Below are 17,947 nucleotides of genomic sequence, written 5' to 3'. Positions count from 1 at the left end.
CAAATCGTAGAAGAAGAAGTCTGTTGTCTGTCCAATCAGATGCTACGTTGCTACATCCAATGCGCAGGCGCAGTGAAGCAGATATTTCATGTGTTGTACGTCGTGTCCGGTGGAGGTCACAGTTATCTGAGGAAACTGAGGTGAGTTATGACATGCATGTTTGTGACACTGAATATGCTTTTAGCTGTTTAACTAATCATTACATTGTGAATATAAGACATTACTTACGTGTTATCTTTAATTAACATTATATCACAAGATCTGCGTAAGTCGAGCACAAGCAGTCGCTTCGCATTTCTATCCGTCACAGATAGCATGCGTGCAGTCACCCGGCGTGCTAGTTGTACTTGGCCGACTCTATTTATCAATGTTTAATGTACGTCACATGTCGTGAGAGAGAGTTGTCCGTGTCATAATCTCTAAACTGCAGTACTCGGTTTGTCAGTTTGGCTTGCCAACTATCATAATTCATGGCTAGCCGACAAGCTAATGCTAACTAGTGAGCTAAACTAGCTAACACCCGCAGCCTTGGCAACACTGAGCTCAAGGCCAGAGCGTACTGTTACTAGAGAGTGGTGATTTAATCTGGCTTTTCAAGGACCGTCACAAACATTTAAGTTGGGTTCCTTTGCAAAGGAGTAAAGTTGTTGATGGATGTTAATGTTTCTTGTCTTAATTTAATTGCCCTCAGGTTTCTGTCATGGCCAAGTTATTTGAGTCTATTGGAAAGTTGGGGCTTGCCCTAGCCATCGGTGGAGGTGTTGTCAACTCAGCCCTTTTTAATGGTGAGTTCTGGTCAGACTAAATGTGTTACAGTCTGGAAAATGATACTGCATTTATTTATTCAGTGGTAGTACTTATTGTAGTAATAATATTACATTGCGGCTATTACACAACACACAAACTCCCTCCCTTGATATGCAATAACAGATTTAGGTTGATATTTGTCAAACATTTTTGTTGTTAAATTAGTTTGTGTGTTCTTAAAAGTTATGCTATGAAATTACACAACTGCCATGTTAAATATGTTACTCTAAGTAATATAATTTAGGTTTTAATTCATCTGCATTGAATGTTCAAAATTAGCTTGATCTCAATAAAACGTTTGCACCAAGTATGAGAGATTGACTATCCCTCTTGCGGCAGTTGATGCAGGGCACCGGGCAGTGATATTCGACAGGTTTCGAGGCGTACAAGACACTGTTGTTGGTGAAGGGACACACTTCATCATTCCCTGGGTTCAGAAACCTATCATCTTTGATTGCCGTTCCCGTCCACGCAACGTCCCTGTCATTACAGGCAGCAAAGGTACATGTATAATCTGCCGTGTCCTGCTATTGCCAGTGCACATTCTCTGCATTTATAAAATAAGTAGGATTTATGCTTTCTCTGAAAATGCAGCATTTGCTTCTTTTGTTATTATAATAAATATAGAGATGGTTATCCAAATATAAAGCTAAATATGTTCATATTTTAATCTGTGGGACAATCTTCTTCACTTATATTCCAATATGTACAATATGACTTACTTTTGCACCATTCACTCCACAGATCTACAGAATGTTAACATCACATTGCGTATCCTTTTTCGACCGGTCACGGGCCAGCTACCACGCATCTTCACCAGTATTGGTGAGGACTATGATGAGAGGGTGCTGCCATCTATCACCACAGAGGTCTTGAAGGCTGTAGTGGTAAGTGTCAATCCTTAAGATCGTTTGTGTATATGTGTATACATTCACTTGCCAGCTCTTTAGTTACCCTAGAGAAAATTCATGCATTCATATATGGCAGACGTGCACTAAATCTTGTCTTCATGAAAGTTATGGTATGAAGTGACTGAGAGAGCTGTTGATTCAACTGTGTATTCGTTTTGGAGGCTGTGGTTTTGTAGTACATCCGAATTGTATTGTGTTCTAGCGACACATTATTTATAATAGCCGGTGGTCTGTGATGAATAACAGGACCATTTTAGTGATTCATTCAATCCAGTTTAACAGCACCACAAAGTACATCCTCTAAACTGATTACCGGTTACCACCTTTCTGACGCTTTTTCAACATAAACTAAGATTTATTTGTTTTCCCTAGTTTACCTAATAAACTGGAAAATTAGTATATAGCGACACAAAGGATTGACTGTGGGCATAAAATCATCACCTACCAAACTAACATATGTCTTTCTTACAGGCCAGGTTCGATGCTGGTGAGCTCATCACTCAGAGAGAACATGTTTCTCGCCAGGTCAGTGAGGACCTTACAGAAAGAGCCTCCACTTTCGGCCTCATCTTGGACGATGTTTCACTGGTATGAAAGTATAAAATTCTGCCATATTTTGCAACAATGTTTGTTATCTTTTTGGTTGTGTTATCTTCTTAACTTGACTAAACAATTGTGTTCTTTCAGACCCACTTGACCTTTGGCAAGGAGTTCACAGAGGCTGTTGAGATGAAACAGGTTGCCCAGCAGGAGGCAGAGAGGGCCCGTTTCGTTGTAGAAAAGGTAATATTTTTTTGGCATGCCAGTCCCTTAACCTTAATCTACTTGTGCATTTAAGTCTTTAAGTCTTTGTTGAATAAATGTTGAACCACCCTAATTCTTCTTTTATCATTTTAGGCAGAACAACAGAAGCAGGCGGCTATCATCTCAGCAGAGGGAGATTCTCAGGCTGCCTTGCTCATTGCCAACTCTCTGATGGCGGCTGGTGATGGTCTGGTAGAGCTCCGTAAGCTGGAGGCAGCCGAAGACATCGCCTTCCAGCTCTCACGTTCACGCAATGTCACTTACCTGCCCGCAGGACAGGGCACATTGCTCCAGTTGCCTCAGTGATAGCATCTCACCCTTGTTTAACCCACTTTTGCTGTCACCAGTTATTACATGGGCCATGGAAGGGGTGGTTGGAGGATTCAGTAAAAGATTCTTCCAGCTTCACATACATTCCTCCCACTCTTTCTCTAACCAACTCTGGACTCGGCTCTGCTGCAGTATAGCAGCAAGGTGGGAGACAAAGTGAGAGGTCTGTGATGGATACATATATGAAGTCCCACCCCCTATGTGAGAAAGTAAATGGGTTAATTGATAATCTGTGGCAACCTGTACAAGTATAGTACTTTGTTTTGATGAGAATTGCCAAAGCAATTTTCTGACGATTCATGTTATGTTGTTTCAGAATGAAAGCACTGCATTGTGGAAAGTAAATCAAGGAAAAACATGTGATTCCTTTAAAAGATTAGATTATAAATGCCATTATTCTGTAACTATACTCACTACACTTAAGATATAACTCGCTAGACATGACTTATTTAACTAGTTTTACTTGATAGAGGATTCATTTACTAGACTATAACTGCTATCTTGAAAATTATTCATGAATGATATTGTCTCCCCATATAAATTGGAATGTGCCTATGGGACGGCAGAGGTTGATTTCATTCTTTACAGTTGTTGCTGTGTCTTTAATTGGTGTGGAGAAAGTGTATGCCCCATGTTTCAGAAATGGCTCAAAAATAAAATTGTCTTTCTACCTCCCAGTGGTCAGTGTTGTTGGTCATGGACTTACAGGTGAACGTACACTATTCTGAGCATAATCAGAATAGTCATTAGGATGATGTTTCAGAAATACATTTTTTTTAGGGCTTTTTTTTTCCTTTTTCATTGACTGTTGATGTTAAACTATGAAGCTAGATGGCATTATTTTAAATGTTTTCAGATGTATAGTTTTGCATAATTTTGGGTTATTGTTTTATGCACGTCATCTATTTTTAGCTGAACACGAATACTTAATATATCTGTACTATGCAATTTGGACACTTTCCTATGAACCCTCACACAAAAAACTGGGACACTTAGTGGAGTGTCAAGACCAAAAAAGTACATTTTAAAAAACAACCTCATAATAGTGAATAGATTTATTTTTAAAGACGAAGAGTCTGCGGTAAAAATGGAACAGAGTAATTGCGGGTTTAGAATTTGTCCTGTGAGAAGATAAAACGGTCCTCGGGGTCTTCTCATTATGATTTCATCAATCAAAGGTTTCAGCTCAGCGCGTGCGCGCGCGCCGTGCCCCGTCTGGTTTGGAGGGGAGACGACAGGAATCCAGACCCAGACACGCTGCCGCGCGCCTCCCAGACAGCGGCCTGAATGCCTGGGATGAGCGCGGGACGGCGGTGGTACGCGCGAGAGCTTGGCTGGGCCACGTAGCGGGGCTGAGGACGCCGGTGCGCAGGTATCTCCGCAGCCCACACCGCGCATCGAGAAATATTCTGCCACATTTTGCACACAAAGACCACTGGCGTTGCCCTCTCTAAATGCACATCCGCGAAAGTAGAGGGAGGGCGAGCGAGAGAAGTGCGCGTGCAACCCTGAATCTGTGCAACTCTGATTGCACGAACGCAGGAGGGAGGTCGCCCTCGACGGAGGTAAGGCAGCAAACCGACAACTACGCTATATTAGTTCAGTTTGTGCACTTACACGAATGACAAGCGTGGCAGCTGCTGGGAAAAGCACACACGGAACGGCGGTAGCCGGTGGCCGAAGCTACGGTGAGAATTGTCCGAGCGCAGCTAGCACTGACTTTGTGACAGACAGTGTCGAGTTGAGTGGGTTTGCCTGTACAGCAGTCTGGGGTTTGTTAGAAGAACGGCGCATTTTATCTTGACGACATGAGAGATACGTTGATAACAAAGCGTGACCACGGCTTTTCGTCTCGCTTCATGTGGGTCCGATAACTGTCACACTTTCCCTTCAAAATGCAGCAGCGATGTTGTGTGTGTAACGCCAAAGCTAAATATCTGACGTTAATGCTAGCTTTAAGCTAACTAGCCCCAATCTGAGCGGTTTTGGGTTAAAAAAAAAAGTGAAAGTACTCTGGCAAATGTTAGCGAATGCATGTAAGCAAATACTAACCTTAAGATGTTATAGCTTGTGCAAGGTAGCGTGGTTGTTCTTCAGATATAGTAACCCTAAAAGCACTAAAACATGTAATGGCTGCACCTTGAGCTAATGTAGCCAAGTTAGCTTGTCATGTGTGTGCAGGTTAGTACCTATGGAATATTGCTAGCTAGCTAAGTAGCCTAAGTTGGCCAGGCCTGCACAACATTACTGATGTCCGTTGTACAATGTTGCCTTTTTGTTTTAACCCCTTCTTTGCTTGATGCACTGCTCAGCATCAACTCAAAGCCTTACAGCTGGAAGTATGTTGCGTTCAACGAGATGGAATATTTCCTAAAATTGTCTATAATCACTTTGTAATCACGTTTGTCAGAAATTGTAAGCTTACTAGAACCACTCCTCATGTTTGTATTTTAGTCACGTTTCAGTCCAAATCAGAGTTTAAACAAATTAATAAGGAATGCTCCCGTGTTGTCTTTGCATATTTAGATTGGAGTCAAGCCTGAAGTAAATTTCACAACTTTGCAATCTCTTTTTTTTTCTGCTGTAAAAAACTTGTTGTAGCAGAGACAGGAGCTGACATTTTACTCGCCCACTTTTCTGTAATACCTCAGATGATATGTACTACATCAAAAACCACAGATACTGCTCCAAGACCCGATTATGAGCTTGAGGTCCAAATACCTACAGAGGCACGGAGCACCCCTGCAGTGCACCACACAGTGAGCTGGTTAAGGTCTTATGAGTTTGGACAGAGTGAGGAATGTGAACCCTCACACGGTCCTTTACAAGCTGCGAAAGGGAAAGCTCATTAAGGTCTAGACTTGAGAGGGTGCATGGATTTGAGTAGCGCTGCCATGTAATGAGAGGTAAACGTGACGCATTTTGACTTCAGAAGTCCCATCTGCTTTACTGTCACAGTTCTGCCACGCACTTGTGAGCATGTGCACCATTTATTGCTGCTGGTTTGAGCGTTGTATAGGACCTTTGCAGTAACGCTCCCATCCTGTGTCATGTAAATATGAAGCCACAGTAGCATCTATCCGTTATATGACTGGCTTTGTGGCTTACCCTATATGAAATGAGTTTTGGTTTCTCATGTGCCTGCAGGATGATTGAGGAAGGCTATAAATTTGCCACTGCTGCAGAAACTTTGATTTCTTGGCAGGTTTGTCAGAGCATTAGTAATGCCTTGGATCACTGAAACGGGCTGTCAGAGAGACGTTCATTGATGCACTCTTTTCTTTTCTTTTTTTTCATCAGGGTGCAAAGTTCATCTTTGAAAACTGTCCAAACTAAAACAAAGGCATTCATCAATAATCTTCTTTTCAATAGATTTGACCTCTAGATCTGACAAGGTGATTATGTCGACTAATTATCAGTGATTTTGAGAAGTCTGCGCTCCACTTCATTCCCACATCAAAGGTCTGCATTATTTCACTGTGAGTGAAACCCCGAAATGACTCATCGTGATAATGATAAGCGGGCGGATGGATTTTACTCTGTACGGGTTGTATAACCACACCGTGTTTATTTGCACATGTGAGTTTTTGATCGTGTTTGGCACTTTTTATTAGTTTTATTTTAGGAAAATAATATTAACCACATCCTGAAAGTTAGCCGTTGTATATTCTTTCAAGCCTATAAACGTGTGTTTTAAACATATATTAAAAAAGAAGGGAACCGGCTGATTGGATGTCAGTTTCAAGCGGTTTTCTTGTGCAGTTTATATTGCTCTGTCATCTAGCCACAGGATAATCTACGAGGCTTTGTGTCTAGGACAACCATGTGAGTTGAGTTGCTCTGTCAGTGCAGAGCTTGCCCTCCCCTTGTGGTCTTAATGCTCTCAGAGCTGCTGTCCAATTCTCAGAAAGGATCAGAGTTAGCATGCACAGGAAGACAGGTGTGTCTTACATGTTTGAATAGTGTACAGAAATTACTTTCATTTGTGCTTGCAAACTGAGGTCGAACCAAATTAAGTGACAGGAGGCACAGAAAAGAGTTTTGATATACAAGATAAATTATCACATTTACTGAGAATCAGTTATGCCAGAATTTAGACTGAGTGTTCAGGTGCATGTTGAAAAAGTACATGAAGAACAAAGTGGAAGAAAAGTGTGAGGGAGTAAAATAGTTGTTTAAGTTGTTGAGATATGTCATTTGAAATATATATATATATATATATATTTTTTTTTATTGAGATTATAGCAGATTATTTTGAGCAGGTGCAGCTTCTCTTCAGTCTAAATCCGAGGTAAAAGAGACTGAACCCTGAATAAAAAGGAGTCGGCAAGTGTTTTGCTTAATTATGTAGCTCTACGCTCATCAAGTTTCTTGGAATTCCCTCATTTGCACACTTTTAGCCCTTATTCTTACACTCTGACTTTTTGTGTTAATCGTGGCTATAAATTATAAACTAAAACAAATCTGACTTCATGGAATGAGGTGGAGGTGTCTCAGCATGCTGGTCTGTCTCAGGCTATTTGTGTTTTCCTTTGTAAACAGTTGAGCGTCAGTTATTTAAAGAATAATAAGATGTTTGTGAAGAAACAGAGGGGAGGATGTTTGTCGTCTCCAAGAAAGGAAATGTTTTTTTGCTTATTGCTCAGAGAGGTTTTCTAGTGAGTGAGCCGCCCTGGTGCACACTCAGAATGGCTAGTAAGGTGTAAGGTTGTTTGAGGTCATCCAACTGTCAGCCAGGGAACCACCCACGTACATGTGCACAAAGGCCTGGAATATACAAATGTTGCAAAAGTCCCAAAATAATACATCGCTGTTTGTTAGTTTTTCTTGTATGAACTCGATGGTATTACTGTAGTTTACAGAAAGTGCACTAGTAAGGCTTTGCTGAAAGGTTGAAATACAGTTTCCTGTGGTTGTATATGCAATACAAGCTCCTAAGCTGTGGTTACACTACGCTCTAACAATCAATGGGAGGTGTGTGATGTTTAAAGCAAAAGGCAAACTCGTGTTTGCTGTACTTTTCCATCGATCTGAGTAGAACTTTCTTGTTTCTAGGGGAAACTATGGACATTACTGTGACTAAGTTTAGTTTTGACTTGAGCAGTTGTTTATTTATAGCTTCAAGATGCAGATAATTGATAATATGCACATTATAGATTGCATCTTTGTGCATCGTTCATTGCAACTCATATTGTGCTACCAACAGGTTTTTCTGTTTTAAGACTCATGCAGATACAGTTATTTGGCCATGTTTAAGAAGATATTTGACTTATTTTCAGTACTTTGTGCCTTGTTGGAGCTTAATTGTTGCAAATATGCCCTTAAGCGAACAATATGCACAATGATATGTCATTCTAGGAAACAAACACTGTCTGTGATATATTTTATATTGAGGTGTTTCACTTGTGGTCTAAAAATATTTAGCGTGCTCAGCTGGTGAAATTGAATTCTCTCGCATCACTTTGTGAAAGCTGTGGTTTAGACTCCTACACACAACACTGAAACAGTTGTGGGCAAATGTGGCACTCACTGCTGAAAACTTCGCAATATGGCTGCAGTTTCAGGTCACAGGCTCTCTTGTGACTCAAAACAGCGGAAGAGCTCCTTCTCTTATCTCATCTATATTCCCCCCCGTCTCTTCTCTGTCTTGTCTTACAGGTAACGCACAGTAAATGGCTGTACAAGCAAGACACAGAGGTCCTTGCAGAAGTTCAGCGTATGGCGTTCAGCTCATCTTTACCTGCTCTGCAGTTTGAAGTCCCCAGTGGCCCTCAGAGAAACCGAATCTGAGAGCTGCCACCAACTCCAGTAATAACTCAAGTGGAACTTAGCTTCACGTACATTTTGAGCCTTTGATATTGCATTCTGAATTTTAAGCATATGGAACAAAATACGGAACCGATTGTATGTCGTTCCAACTGCGGTTCTTACCTTGGAAAGTATGGATGCTCTGTTTGAATCAGGCTGACTGTCTCTCACCTCATCCCCTCCTTCCTGTCTCTTCAGCAAAAGGAGGGTGGGGGATTGGTGTGGCGTCCCCTGCCCCTCCTTGTAGGGTAGGCTAGTCTACATAACACTTGTTCTTTTGCTTTGCCTTGTGCATCCGTCATCTCCAGCCCTCCTCATGAAATCCTGCCAGAGCCTCAAGGAGGAGGTTTCCGTCCCTAGCCTTGGCGGGATGTCACAGGAGGAAGGACGTAGGGCGCCGGTGTCCCAGTCCTATTTTCACTCTGCTAACCCAGACCTGGACCTGACGGGAAAGCTTTACAAGAGGGAGGTTGGTGGCAAGCCTTATTCTGTGTTAGTGGACAATAAAATGGCAGCCAAGACTTCCCTAGATCAGAACATTGGTCCCACTCAACATGTGACTCCACAACAACATCAGCAGTATTTCAGAGAGGGAGTAGCTGGCCAGGAGGTGGGGACGCAGGGGTCACAAGCAGGCAACGAGGGATCCTCTGACGACACTGAAGATGAAGAGGAAGATGAGGAGGAAGAAGAAGAGGGTGAGGACGGCGAGGACGGCTTCAAGCGGGAGCAGATCATTGTGGAGGTCAACCTGAACAACCAGACACTTCATGTATCCAAAGGTGACAACAAAACCGGAACCACAGCTGAGGACTCAGAGAGAGCTGGCAGCGACGACGATGATGACGACGATGAAGATGAGGAGGAAGAGGAGGAGGAGGAGGAGGAGGACGACGACAGCCCTGACGAAGAAGAGGAGGAAGACGATGAGGAAGAGGAGATTGAAAGTCAAAGAACACGCTCAAAGAGAACCCGTCGAGGAGCTAGTAGCGCAGCAGCTCCCAGCCAGCCACGGAGAAAGAGCCTCAGAACAGCTCTGAGCACCGCCACTGCTGGAATGACCACCAGGGGACGGCGGAAGCGCATGGAGCCTCAAAAGAACAAGCGCAGGTCAGCGAGGTCAGCTCCCTCCTCTGCCGGTACCGCGGCGATGGGAGGCAAAGCAGAGATGGAGGAGAAGGAGATGCTGGCGTGTGAAAAGTGCCCCCGAGTGTTCAACACGCGCTGGTACCTGGAGAAGCACATGAACGTCACACACAGACGAATGCAGATTTGTGACAAGTGTGGCAAGAAATTTGTCTTGGAGAGTGAGCTAGCCTTGCACCAGCAGACTGATTGTGAGAAGAACATCCAGGTAATATCACTTATCATATCAATGAATTTAGATAAATGTTACAGATTTATTTGTTTCTTCATTCAGTAATATGTTTAAGAGCATTATAAGTTGACCTCACTACTGAGTACTGACAAAGAAAGAAACTCAAATTTCTGTTGCCAAAATCCCACCTAAAAATAGTGTATGGAAAAATAAATAGAGAGAGGGGTTTTTTTTTTTTTTTCCATCCATGCCGTCATTGACAGTATTTCATTGAAGTGTGCACGTTGCACTTTTACTTCTGTAAAACTGAAGCACATCAGTACTCATGGGTTGCACAGCTACTTTGAATAGTTTAATTTAGCCTTGATCTCTAGGTAAAAAAATAAAAATAAAAATTGAGCAGTTGCTCAGATCCCACAATGAAGTTCATTAATAAATAGTTTATGGTCATCAACACAAAGATGGCAATACCCACACACTAAACACTGTTTTGATATAACTTTTCTGTAACACGGTCTCAACAACTCATCTGTATAACTCGCAGTTAAAAGCTCTGAAGCTTTTTTCATATTTTCATATTTTCAAGCAAGTTTGTCACAATATGATACATGAATGAATATCCTTATTTAAAGAATGGGATCAGAATAATTAATACGGCACAGTGAAATCTGTCTTGAAAAGGATGACTTCTTGCGGTGCAACCAGCAGGCCGGCGGCAACTCTGAAGGAGCTAGCGTTCATGGCGACGTACATACAACTGGCTCCACAAGGCTTCAACAGTTGTATGGTGTTGGGGAAAAAAAGAGAAACACTGTTAAAGAGAAACTCACATGATATCTTGGCGAGCCTTTGCTCGAAGGCATGTGGGATATTCTAAAACTAACTGGAAGAAGTCTCTTTGATCTGATGAGACCAAAATTATGCTTTTTTTCGTATAAATTGCTGTTGTGTCTTTCATATTGTGTCAATACTTGTGTATTGCAGTGTGTAAATAATTTCTTTTCAGAAATGCTTAAACCCCAACTATAAAGCTATGGAATGGCTTTAAAACAATTCAATGTTCTATAGAGAACAAGTCAGAGCTTATAGTCGAACCTCGGTATAGAATTGTGGATTTTTTTCAAGGGGGATTCATTAGTTTTAGTGCCTTCTTCACTGTCATTAATTTTTACAGAACACAGGGTTTAGTTATGAATACTTAATATAAGTTTTTATGGTGTAATTTTTTTCCACACAAAGCGCTGATCAGTTCAAACATTTATCTTTGCTTTTCTTCCCTAACGTCATGACCGCATGCCACCAGAAGATCTAGAGGAATTTCAGCAAATGAAGTCCTTGCTGATTTTGTTTTCCCCAGCAGAGGGAGCTGGAATATAATGAAACTGTTCGTGACAAGTGAAAATGTAAAACAACAGGATGCTTAATCTTTACATTTTTGCTCTCCTTTTGTGTGTCCTCAGTGTGTCTCCTGCAATAAGTCATTTAAGAAGCTGTGGTCACTGCATGAGCACATTAAGATCGTGCACGGCTATGCAGAGAAGAAGTTCTCATGTGAAATCTGTGAGAAGAAATTCTACACTATGGCTCATGTCCGTAAGCACATGGTTGGTAAGTCGGGGCCTCTTTTTCACGTCTTCCCTCACCTGGATATCTGTGGGTGTGAGCCACCACACAGATTTCAGTTCAGTACAGTTGAGTTCCTGTTTTGTATTACATTGTATTGCAAGTTTTTTTTCAGAGACAGGCTACAGTTTGGCACTTAAACATTGATAGTCATCATTTATACGTCTGTATCCTATTTGAAGCGTGTTGTAGTCGGTTCTCTCAGTGCTGTTTTCTTCTCTCTTTCATCCAGCTCACACTAAGGACATGCCTTTTACCTGTGAGACATGTGGAAAGTCATTTAAACGCAGCATGTCTTTAAAAGTTCACTCACTCCAACATTCTGGAGAGAAGCCCTTCCGTTGTGAGGTGAGGTGCAAACACTGTGGTGCTTTTGTTGTGACATGAAATCCAGTGATGGGTTGAGGTTCTAGATGAGATAATTGGAGTGTGCAGCAGGTGTTAAAAAGGTGACCAGGCCAGGAGAAAAGAATGGCTTCTCCTTAGAACACAGACCAAAAACATCTTTTGGTGTTGGTGTCACATAAACAATCCCAATTTCATATATTGTATATATTACTTTTGTGCTGCATGTATTGTGAAAGGGGAAGGAGGAGGAACCATGAGGAATTTTACCACGTAATGTGGTTTGTCTTGCTGTCTTTTTTTTCTTTTAAAAAACACTGCTGCTGTTGAAATACATGTTTCTAGGTCATTGTCCATCTCCATAACACAGAAGACATAAATACTGTACCCTTTTTAAAATTACAGTTCCCAGCTAGACACTCTAAATATCTTAAATTCCACAACTGAATGACCGGTTTCTCCCACTAGTCATATTTTAATCTTTAATCTTCCCGCTCAAAACTACTTGTATATTTGAACTTACTCACATGCCCGTTCATATGGTACACTAGTGAAAACAAATGCATTATAATATAACAGTCCTCCAGAAGGTTATGATATTCATTATGTTTTTAAATACCTGAGAGGGCTGTGTTTTCATATCGAAGGTTGTGATTTGTAGTACTTTTGAATTGTGTTATGTTGTACCAACTATTATACCAAATAAATTTTATTATTTGACAACCAGACTAGGTTGTGGTGCTGCGCCACAAACTATATCCGTACTACATTTCTGACACAAAGTCAACATAATAAAACATTGGAACAGTCATAAAGGGGGTGATTTAGTGCAGGACTGTTATATTAGAATGCATTCATTTTCACTTGTGTACCTAATTAACTGGCAAGTGAGTGTATAGTGACTGACTGTGAGCCCAAAATCCTTATTTTCCTAAACAAGCACACTTAAATGTCACTAATACTCTCTTTTCCTCCTTAATGTATGAATTTAGAGCTGATTTCAGTACTTGAGTGTTGGGATGTCCAGTCTGTAGTGAAAGGAGGTTACAGTTTCAATGAATTTCTCATTGTATAGCTAAAAAGCAGCCTGGAGGTAGTGTTCACTCACGTGTTCTGCAGGCAAACCTCAGTGGCATGTGGTTTGTGACTGACTGAAAATAGGTGGCTAATTCATTTGCTACCTTTCATAGCGCTGCCATCCTCCCTGTATTTTGAACCTTCAGCCGATTTGTACAAAGGTGCTAAAGTCAAACCATGTCAAATATTAGAGAACCACACATACACAATGCTCACCAGTTAACTGGAGCATAACATAACATGAATGCAGAACTAAATGTTCAGTGTAGCCCCTGGCCTCTCTTTGGAATGCATTTCGTTATGTTATGTGTCAGATTTTTCAAGTTTATTTTTGCTCAGCAGTGCTGGAGTTCTTTACCCCCACCCAAAGCCTCGTAATGTCCGAAAGCTTGAATGGATAGCACACGGAGAGAACATGTGTTTGGGTGGAGGAGCTCTAATTAAATGTTTGAAGTTCTCCTGCACTGTAGTATGTAATTATATGCCTGTTTAATGTATGTAAAATATAGGCTGTTCTGCAGTGGCCTTTTTTAGTGTCATATGGGCACTGCTAGATTTTTCCCACAGACATTTATTTAGTCAGGTGGTGCCTCTGAGATTATAAATACCCCTCTTCAGGAAAAGACCTGAGCAAGTAGTGTAGAAACGCAATGTTCCTACATGCACCCAAATAATCTGGTTGTTGTTGGTTTGCTGCGCTAACCCCATTTATTTAATATCCTGTATCTCAGGAACAGCCTGTGTACTCTAGTTACATGACCACAGTGTACACAAGACTCTAATTAAGTCACATAACCTTAACATATGTGCTTTTTGATGCTCAAAAGAAACTGTATTATTTATGATGTTGGACAGATGCACAGCCCAAAGGCTTTAAGTAGACAGAGAGACTGATTTGACCAAGATACAAAAAAATTGTCAAATATGAGAAGCTTGCTTTGGATTGTTTTGACCTTGTCAAATGAAACAATCTATTTTTAAACCATTGTCTACAAGTTGACTTGATAGAATAAGAGGCATATGACACATGTTTAGTCTAAATTGGAGTCTAGGTTCCTGTGTGTCTGCCCAGATGTTTTTGGTTTTTTTTGGTGTGTGCATGTTATCTGAATGCCTGTCGTCTCCGCTGTAGAACTGTGACGAGCGGTTCCAGTACAAGTACCAGCTGCGCTCCCACATGAGCATTCACATCGGACACAAGCAGTTCATGTGCCAGTGGTGTGGCAAAGACTTCAACATGAAACAGTATTTTGATGAGCACATGAAGACACACACAGGTGAGACATGAGTTCAGTCTTTGGTGGACCCTTGGTCTGGGGAACGCAACACAGAACAATTGTTCCATTTGGCCTTTTTACCCTGAGAACCTCTGCAAGAGGAAACCAGACCTAGATATTTGTGACTTCAGAAGGTTTTCCATGAACCCTGGAAGCTTCATAGGAAACTGAGAAACTAGGTTTAAAATTCTTCAGTAAATGTCACTAACTGGTCAGACGAAAGCCTTAAGACTGATGCATGTTTGATGGCACTCGTTCACTCTAATCTAGACATAATGCCTTCTTGTAATGTTATTTATGGTTAAAGCTTCTATTCAAATACAGTCAGATAAATACAGTCTCAGTAGGGTAAATTAACAAATAAGTTGGCTCAACTGTTGTTCATAGTAGGAAATAGTAGGAATCATGCAAGAGTTCAAAGTTTATTTTTTTAAATCCCTTATCAGTCTGCCTTGCTTGAAATTCATAGTGTTAGCAATTATTTTTCATTAGGAATGTAAAACCATATAAATGGCTTTATATCCAAAAGGTGTTTTAAAAAAATGCTTTTTTTAAATGACTTTTGGATATACCATGACCTGGATGACTGAGAAACTTCACAGACATAACTATATTATCACAAAAAAACTATTTATTACTCATTGTTAAACGGATATAAGGTTTTGACTCTGCATGTTGCGAGTCTTGAAAACTTTGCTCAAAAACAATGTTCTACCATGCACTCCCTTAAAAAGAATATACACAGGGAGTTGCCAAGATGAACATTATAGTGGTAGGAGCTGGAGACTTCACCCAGTTTATGTAATGAGAGGGACACTCAACATGAAAGAAGAGCCTTGCATATATTGCGGCTCATAATGACTAGTCAGACATGCTGTATTACATCCCTCGGATTTTCTGTCTGTGTAGCATTGCTATTTCGAAGACCAAACTGAGCAGTGATGCCTGCACGTCCCTGACTGTTTTTCTGTATCCGTGCCTGTCGTGGGTGGACACACCACACTCCGTTGGCCTTCACAGTTCTATTTGTGATGTGTAATTATGCTACCCTCTCCTCTCCCTGCTCCTACCAACCAATTTAGCCTCCTACAGGAGGAGACACACCCAGTCATTCTCTGTAATAGGCAGCGCACATGTTAAACACCCAAAGTTTGGTTCCAAGCACACAGATTACATTCACTCACAAGGATTCATGAAAAATCTAACAGTTACAGAAGACTAGCACATTAGCTGTCACCTTTGGATATTCATTTTGCATAGAGGAGCTTCACACATAACATGCCAGAATAAGGCATTTAGAGAGCCCTTCAGCAGCCTGTTAATAGATGGCTGTGTGGGTGGCAGCAGGCACATTCAGTGGCTCCATGGAGGGAGGTTAATGAGAGCGGCATTCCAACGGAGCTGCTGTTGTTCACTTTCACATCTCCTCTCCTCAAAGTGTGAATTGTAATAGCTTCCTGCGGTGTGGGCGGACTGACAGCAAAGACCCCCCGATTCAAGATGGCAACGTATTTGCATTTTTTAAAGAGAGCTGTTACTTTCTGCAAAGGAAAAAAAAGTTAACTTTGTTGAATGGAAAGCTTTAATCAGCTGAAAAATGTTGTAACCATCTCTTTTGATATTTGATCCGTATTGTTATTATCTCTTAGTACTACATCCTCTCTCTTTAATTGTTAGAGTGTCTGTCTTCCTCTCACATTGGTCTTTTATTTTATGATTCTGTGCAGGAGAGAAGCCTTTCATTTGTGAGATCTGTGGCAAGAGCTTCACCAGCCGGCCCAACATGAAGCGCCACCGCCGCACCCACACAGGCGAGAAGCCCTATCCCTGTGATGTCTGCGGACAGCGTTTCCGCTTCTCCAACATGCTCAAAGCACACAAAGAGAAGTGTTTCCGGGTCACCAGCCCTGTCGTTCTACAGACGAGCGGCCCGACTGTGCCTGTCCGCATATTTGCCAACACTTTCTCCTCCTCTTCCTCCACCTCTGGCCCCGGACCCTCAGCTGCCACCCCTGCCACCACCTCGGCGTCCCTGGGCCTCAACCCCACAGGAGGCCCCATTCCTACGCAAGGCCCTGTGGGACACACATTTTCCCATGTGCAGCTCCACTCAACGCCCACTCACCATCATCCCCACCCCTCGGCAACCCAACAGCACCTTTCAAACACACCCCAACATGCCCCACCTCATCCCCACCACCACCTGGCAGTACCCCCTGTCTCTCACCTCCCCCCTCCCCCAGCTCTTTTTAAGAGTGAGCCCTTAAACCACTGTGGGCATGAAGACAGCAGCTACCTGCACCACATGGCCCCTGCTGACAAAGGCCCCGGAGCCCCTCAGCACCACTGAACTGTGCTCGAGGTCTGCAGGCCAGCACCAGACCGCGCCTTGTTCCCTTTCTTCTACTCCTGCCTCAGTTTTCTAGTTGCAAGGCATGTCTACAGAGGAGGTGTAAGAGGTTAGCAGAGCAGCAGTCTCAGAGCAGCAAGTAGTAACGTTTGTCTACACAGTAGGTTTTGGAAGTGCTCAGAGCCAGACACACAAGCACTGCATAAAATGCAGAAAATCAACTTGAAGCATAAAACACACGCATCGAGCCCCAAGCCTGCGTTGACAGCTTGATTTATAAAAATGAATGTGTTCTGTTGCTTGAGATGGGTGACTGAAATATGAAGATGAAGCGCTTTCTGTGTAGACATGCCATAATACAAGGATGTTCTTGTCAAACAAGTAAATAATTCAAGCTAAAGATTCTGACTCCTGCACCCTCAGTGCACACATCATTCAATTAAGACCTCTACTTAAACAAACCCCATGTCCACTGACAAAGATTTTCCAGCCTCTAGATATTCTCTCTTGAACATTTTCTTCTACAGAAAATGGTTTTGGTGTGAGTTCTCTATCTGTACATTGATGGGTGTAAACTATCTCTTTTCCCTCAAAAGCTACTGATGGAAGCTGACACGCATTACCCGGGCTTCACAATCCTCAAAGATCAGTGTCATCGGACTGTCCCCTTTGTGACTAAAGGAACATTGGGAAAGACTTAAGCTTTCTGTGCAGGTCCTCCCCATAGCAATACTCCACCTGTCCTCCTACTTGTACTGCAGAGCCCTGGGCTCCACTGAAATGTTTAATGAATGTTGTAACTGGTTCTACCTGAGCCTTTCTGTGTCCAAGACTGAGGCTTTCTGTCAGAGAGACAACAGCAGTAGTGCAAGATGCAGTGCCATAGGTTACAGTAAGAAGGAGGGGAGGAATTTTTGTAAAAGACACTTGGAAAAAGATTTTGTAAAGTTGGAGAGTCTTCTCATGTTATAATGGTGCTTTCCATTCCAGTACATAAAATATTTCTTAATTTTACTTTTTCATTTGACTTACAAAAGTATGAAATACAAAACAACAATGTATTGTATCGTATAGAACATGTCTGCCAGCCTGGCTTTTCTACTGTGGGTTTGAAGTTTGACACTTTGTGATCAAGACGACTCTAGTTATGCAGGACATGCCCTGGAACCCTCACACTTATTCAAGCACATACAAAGATACAAAGACCATCTGGTCACTGATTTACTCGCTGTGATCAGTGCCACCTCAGCTTTGAGTACTGTTGGTCAACAGATGCTTTTAGATAATGGATGACTGT

General features: G+C 41.9%; 2 protein-coding genes across 3 annotated transcripts; both read left to right on the top strand.

Moving 5' to 3' along the window:
* Positions 1-59: 59 nt before the first annotated feature.
* Positions 60-3,522, top strand: phb (prohibitin; the record flags this gene model as incomplete). The annotated part of the gene is made up of 7 exons (XM_084570827.1): positions 60-140; positions 692-785; positions 1,147-1,308; positions 1,552-1,694; positions 2,190-2,306; positions 2,406-2,501; positions 2,616-3,522. The coding sequence occupies 7 exons, from the start codon at positions 60-62 to the stop codon at positions 2,826-2,828; spliced, it is 906 nt and encodes a 301-aa protein (XP_084426953.1). The 3' UTR covers positions 2,829-3,522.
* Positions 3,523-4,029: 507 nt separating this feature from the next.
* On the top strand, positions 4,030-17,662 carry znf652 (zinc finger protein 652). Of its 2 annotated transcripts, none has more exons than XM_084571277.1 (6): positions 4,030-4,417; positions 8,511-10,014; positions 11,439-11,586; positions 11,834-11,949; positions 14,156-14,300; positions 16,028-17,662. In XM_084571277.1, the coding sequence occupies exons 2-6, from the start codon at positions 8,977-8,979 to the stop codon at positions 16,648-16,650; spliced, it is 2,070 nt and encodes a 689-aa protein (XP_084427403.1). In that variant the 5' UTR covers positions 4,030-4,417; positions 8,511-8,976; the 3' UTR covers positions 16,651-17,662. The 2 variants fall into 2 exon arrangements, with proteins under 2 accessions (XP_084427403.1, XP_084427404.1); XM_084571278.1 differs by lacking the exon at positions 4,030-4,417 and adding an exon at positions 4,446-4,540.
* Positions 17,663-17,947: the final 285 nt, after the last annotated feature.

The sequence above is a fragment of the Chelon labrosus genome (genome assembly GCF_963514085.1).
Source record: "Chelon labrosus genome assembly, chromosome: 21".
Taxonomy (NCBI): domain Eukaryota; kingdom Metazoa; phylum Chordata; class Actinopteri; order Mugiliformes; family Mugilidae; genus Chelon; species Chelon labrosus.
The sequence above is the reverse complement of the archived record's forward strand: the minus strand, read 5'-3'. Positions and strand labels throughout refer to the sequence as shown.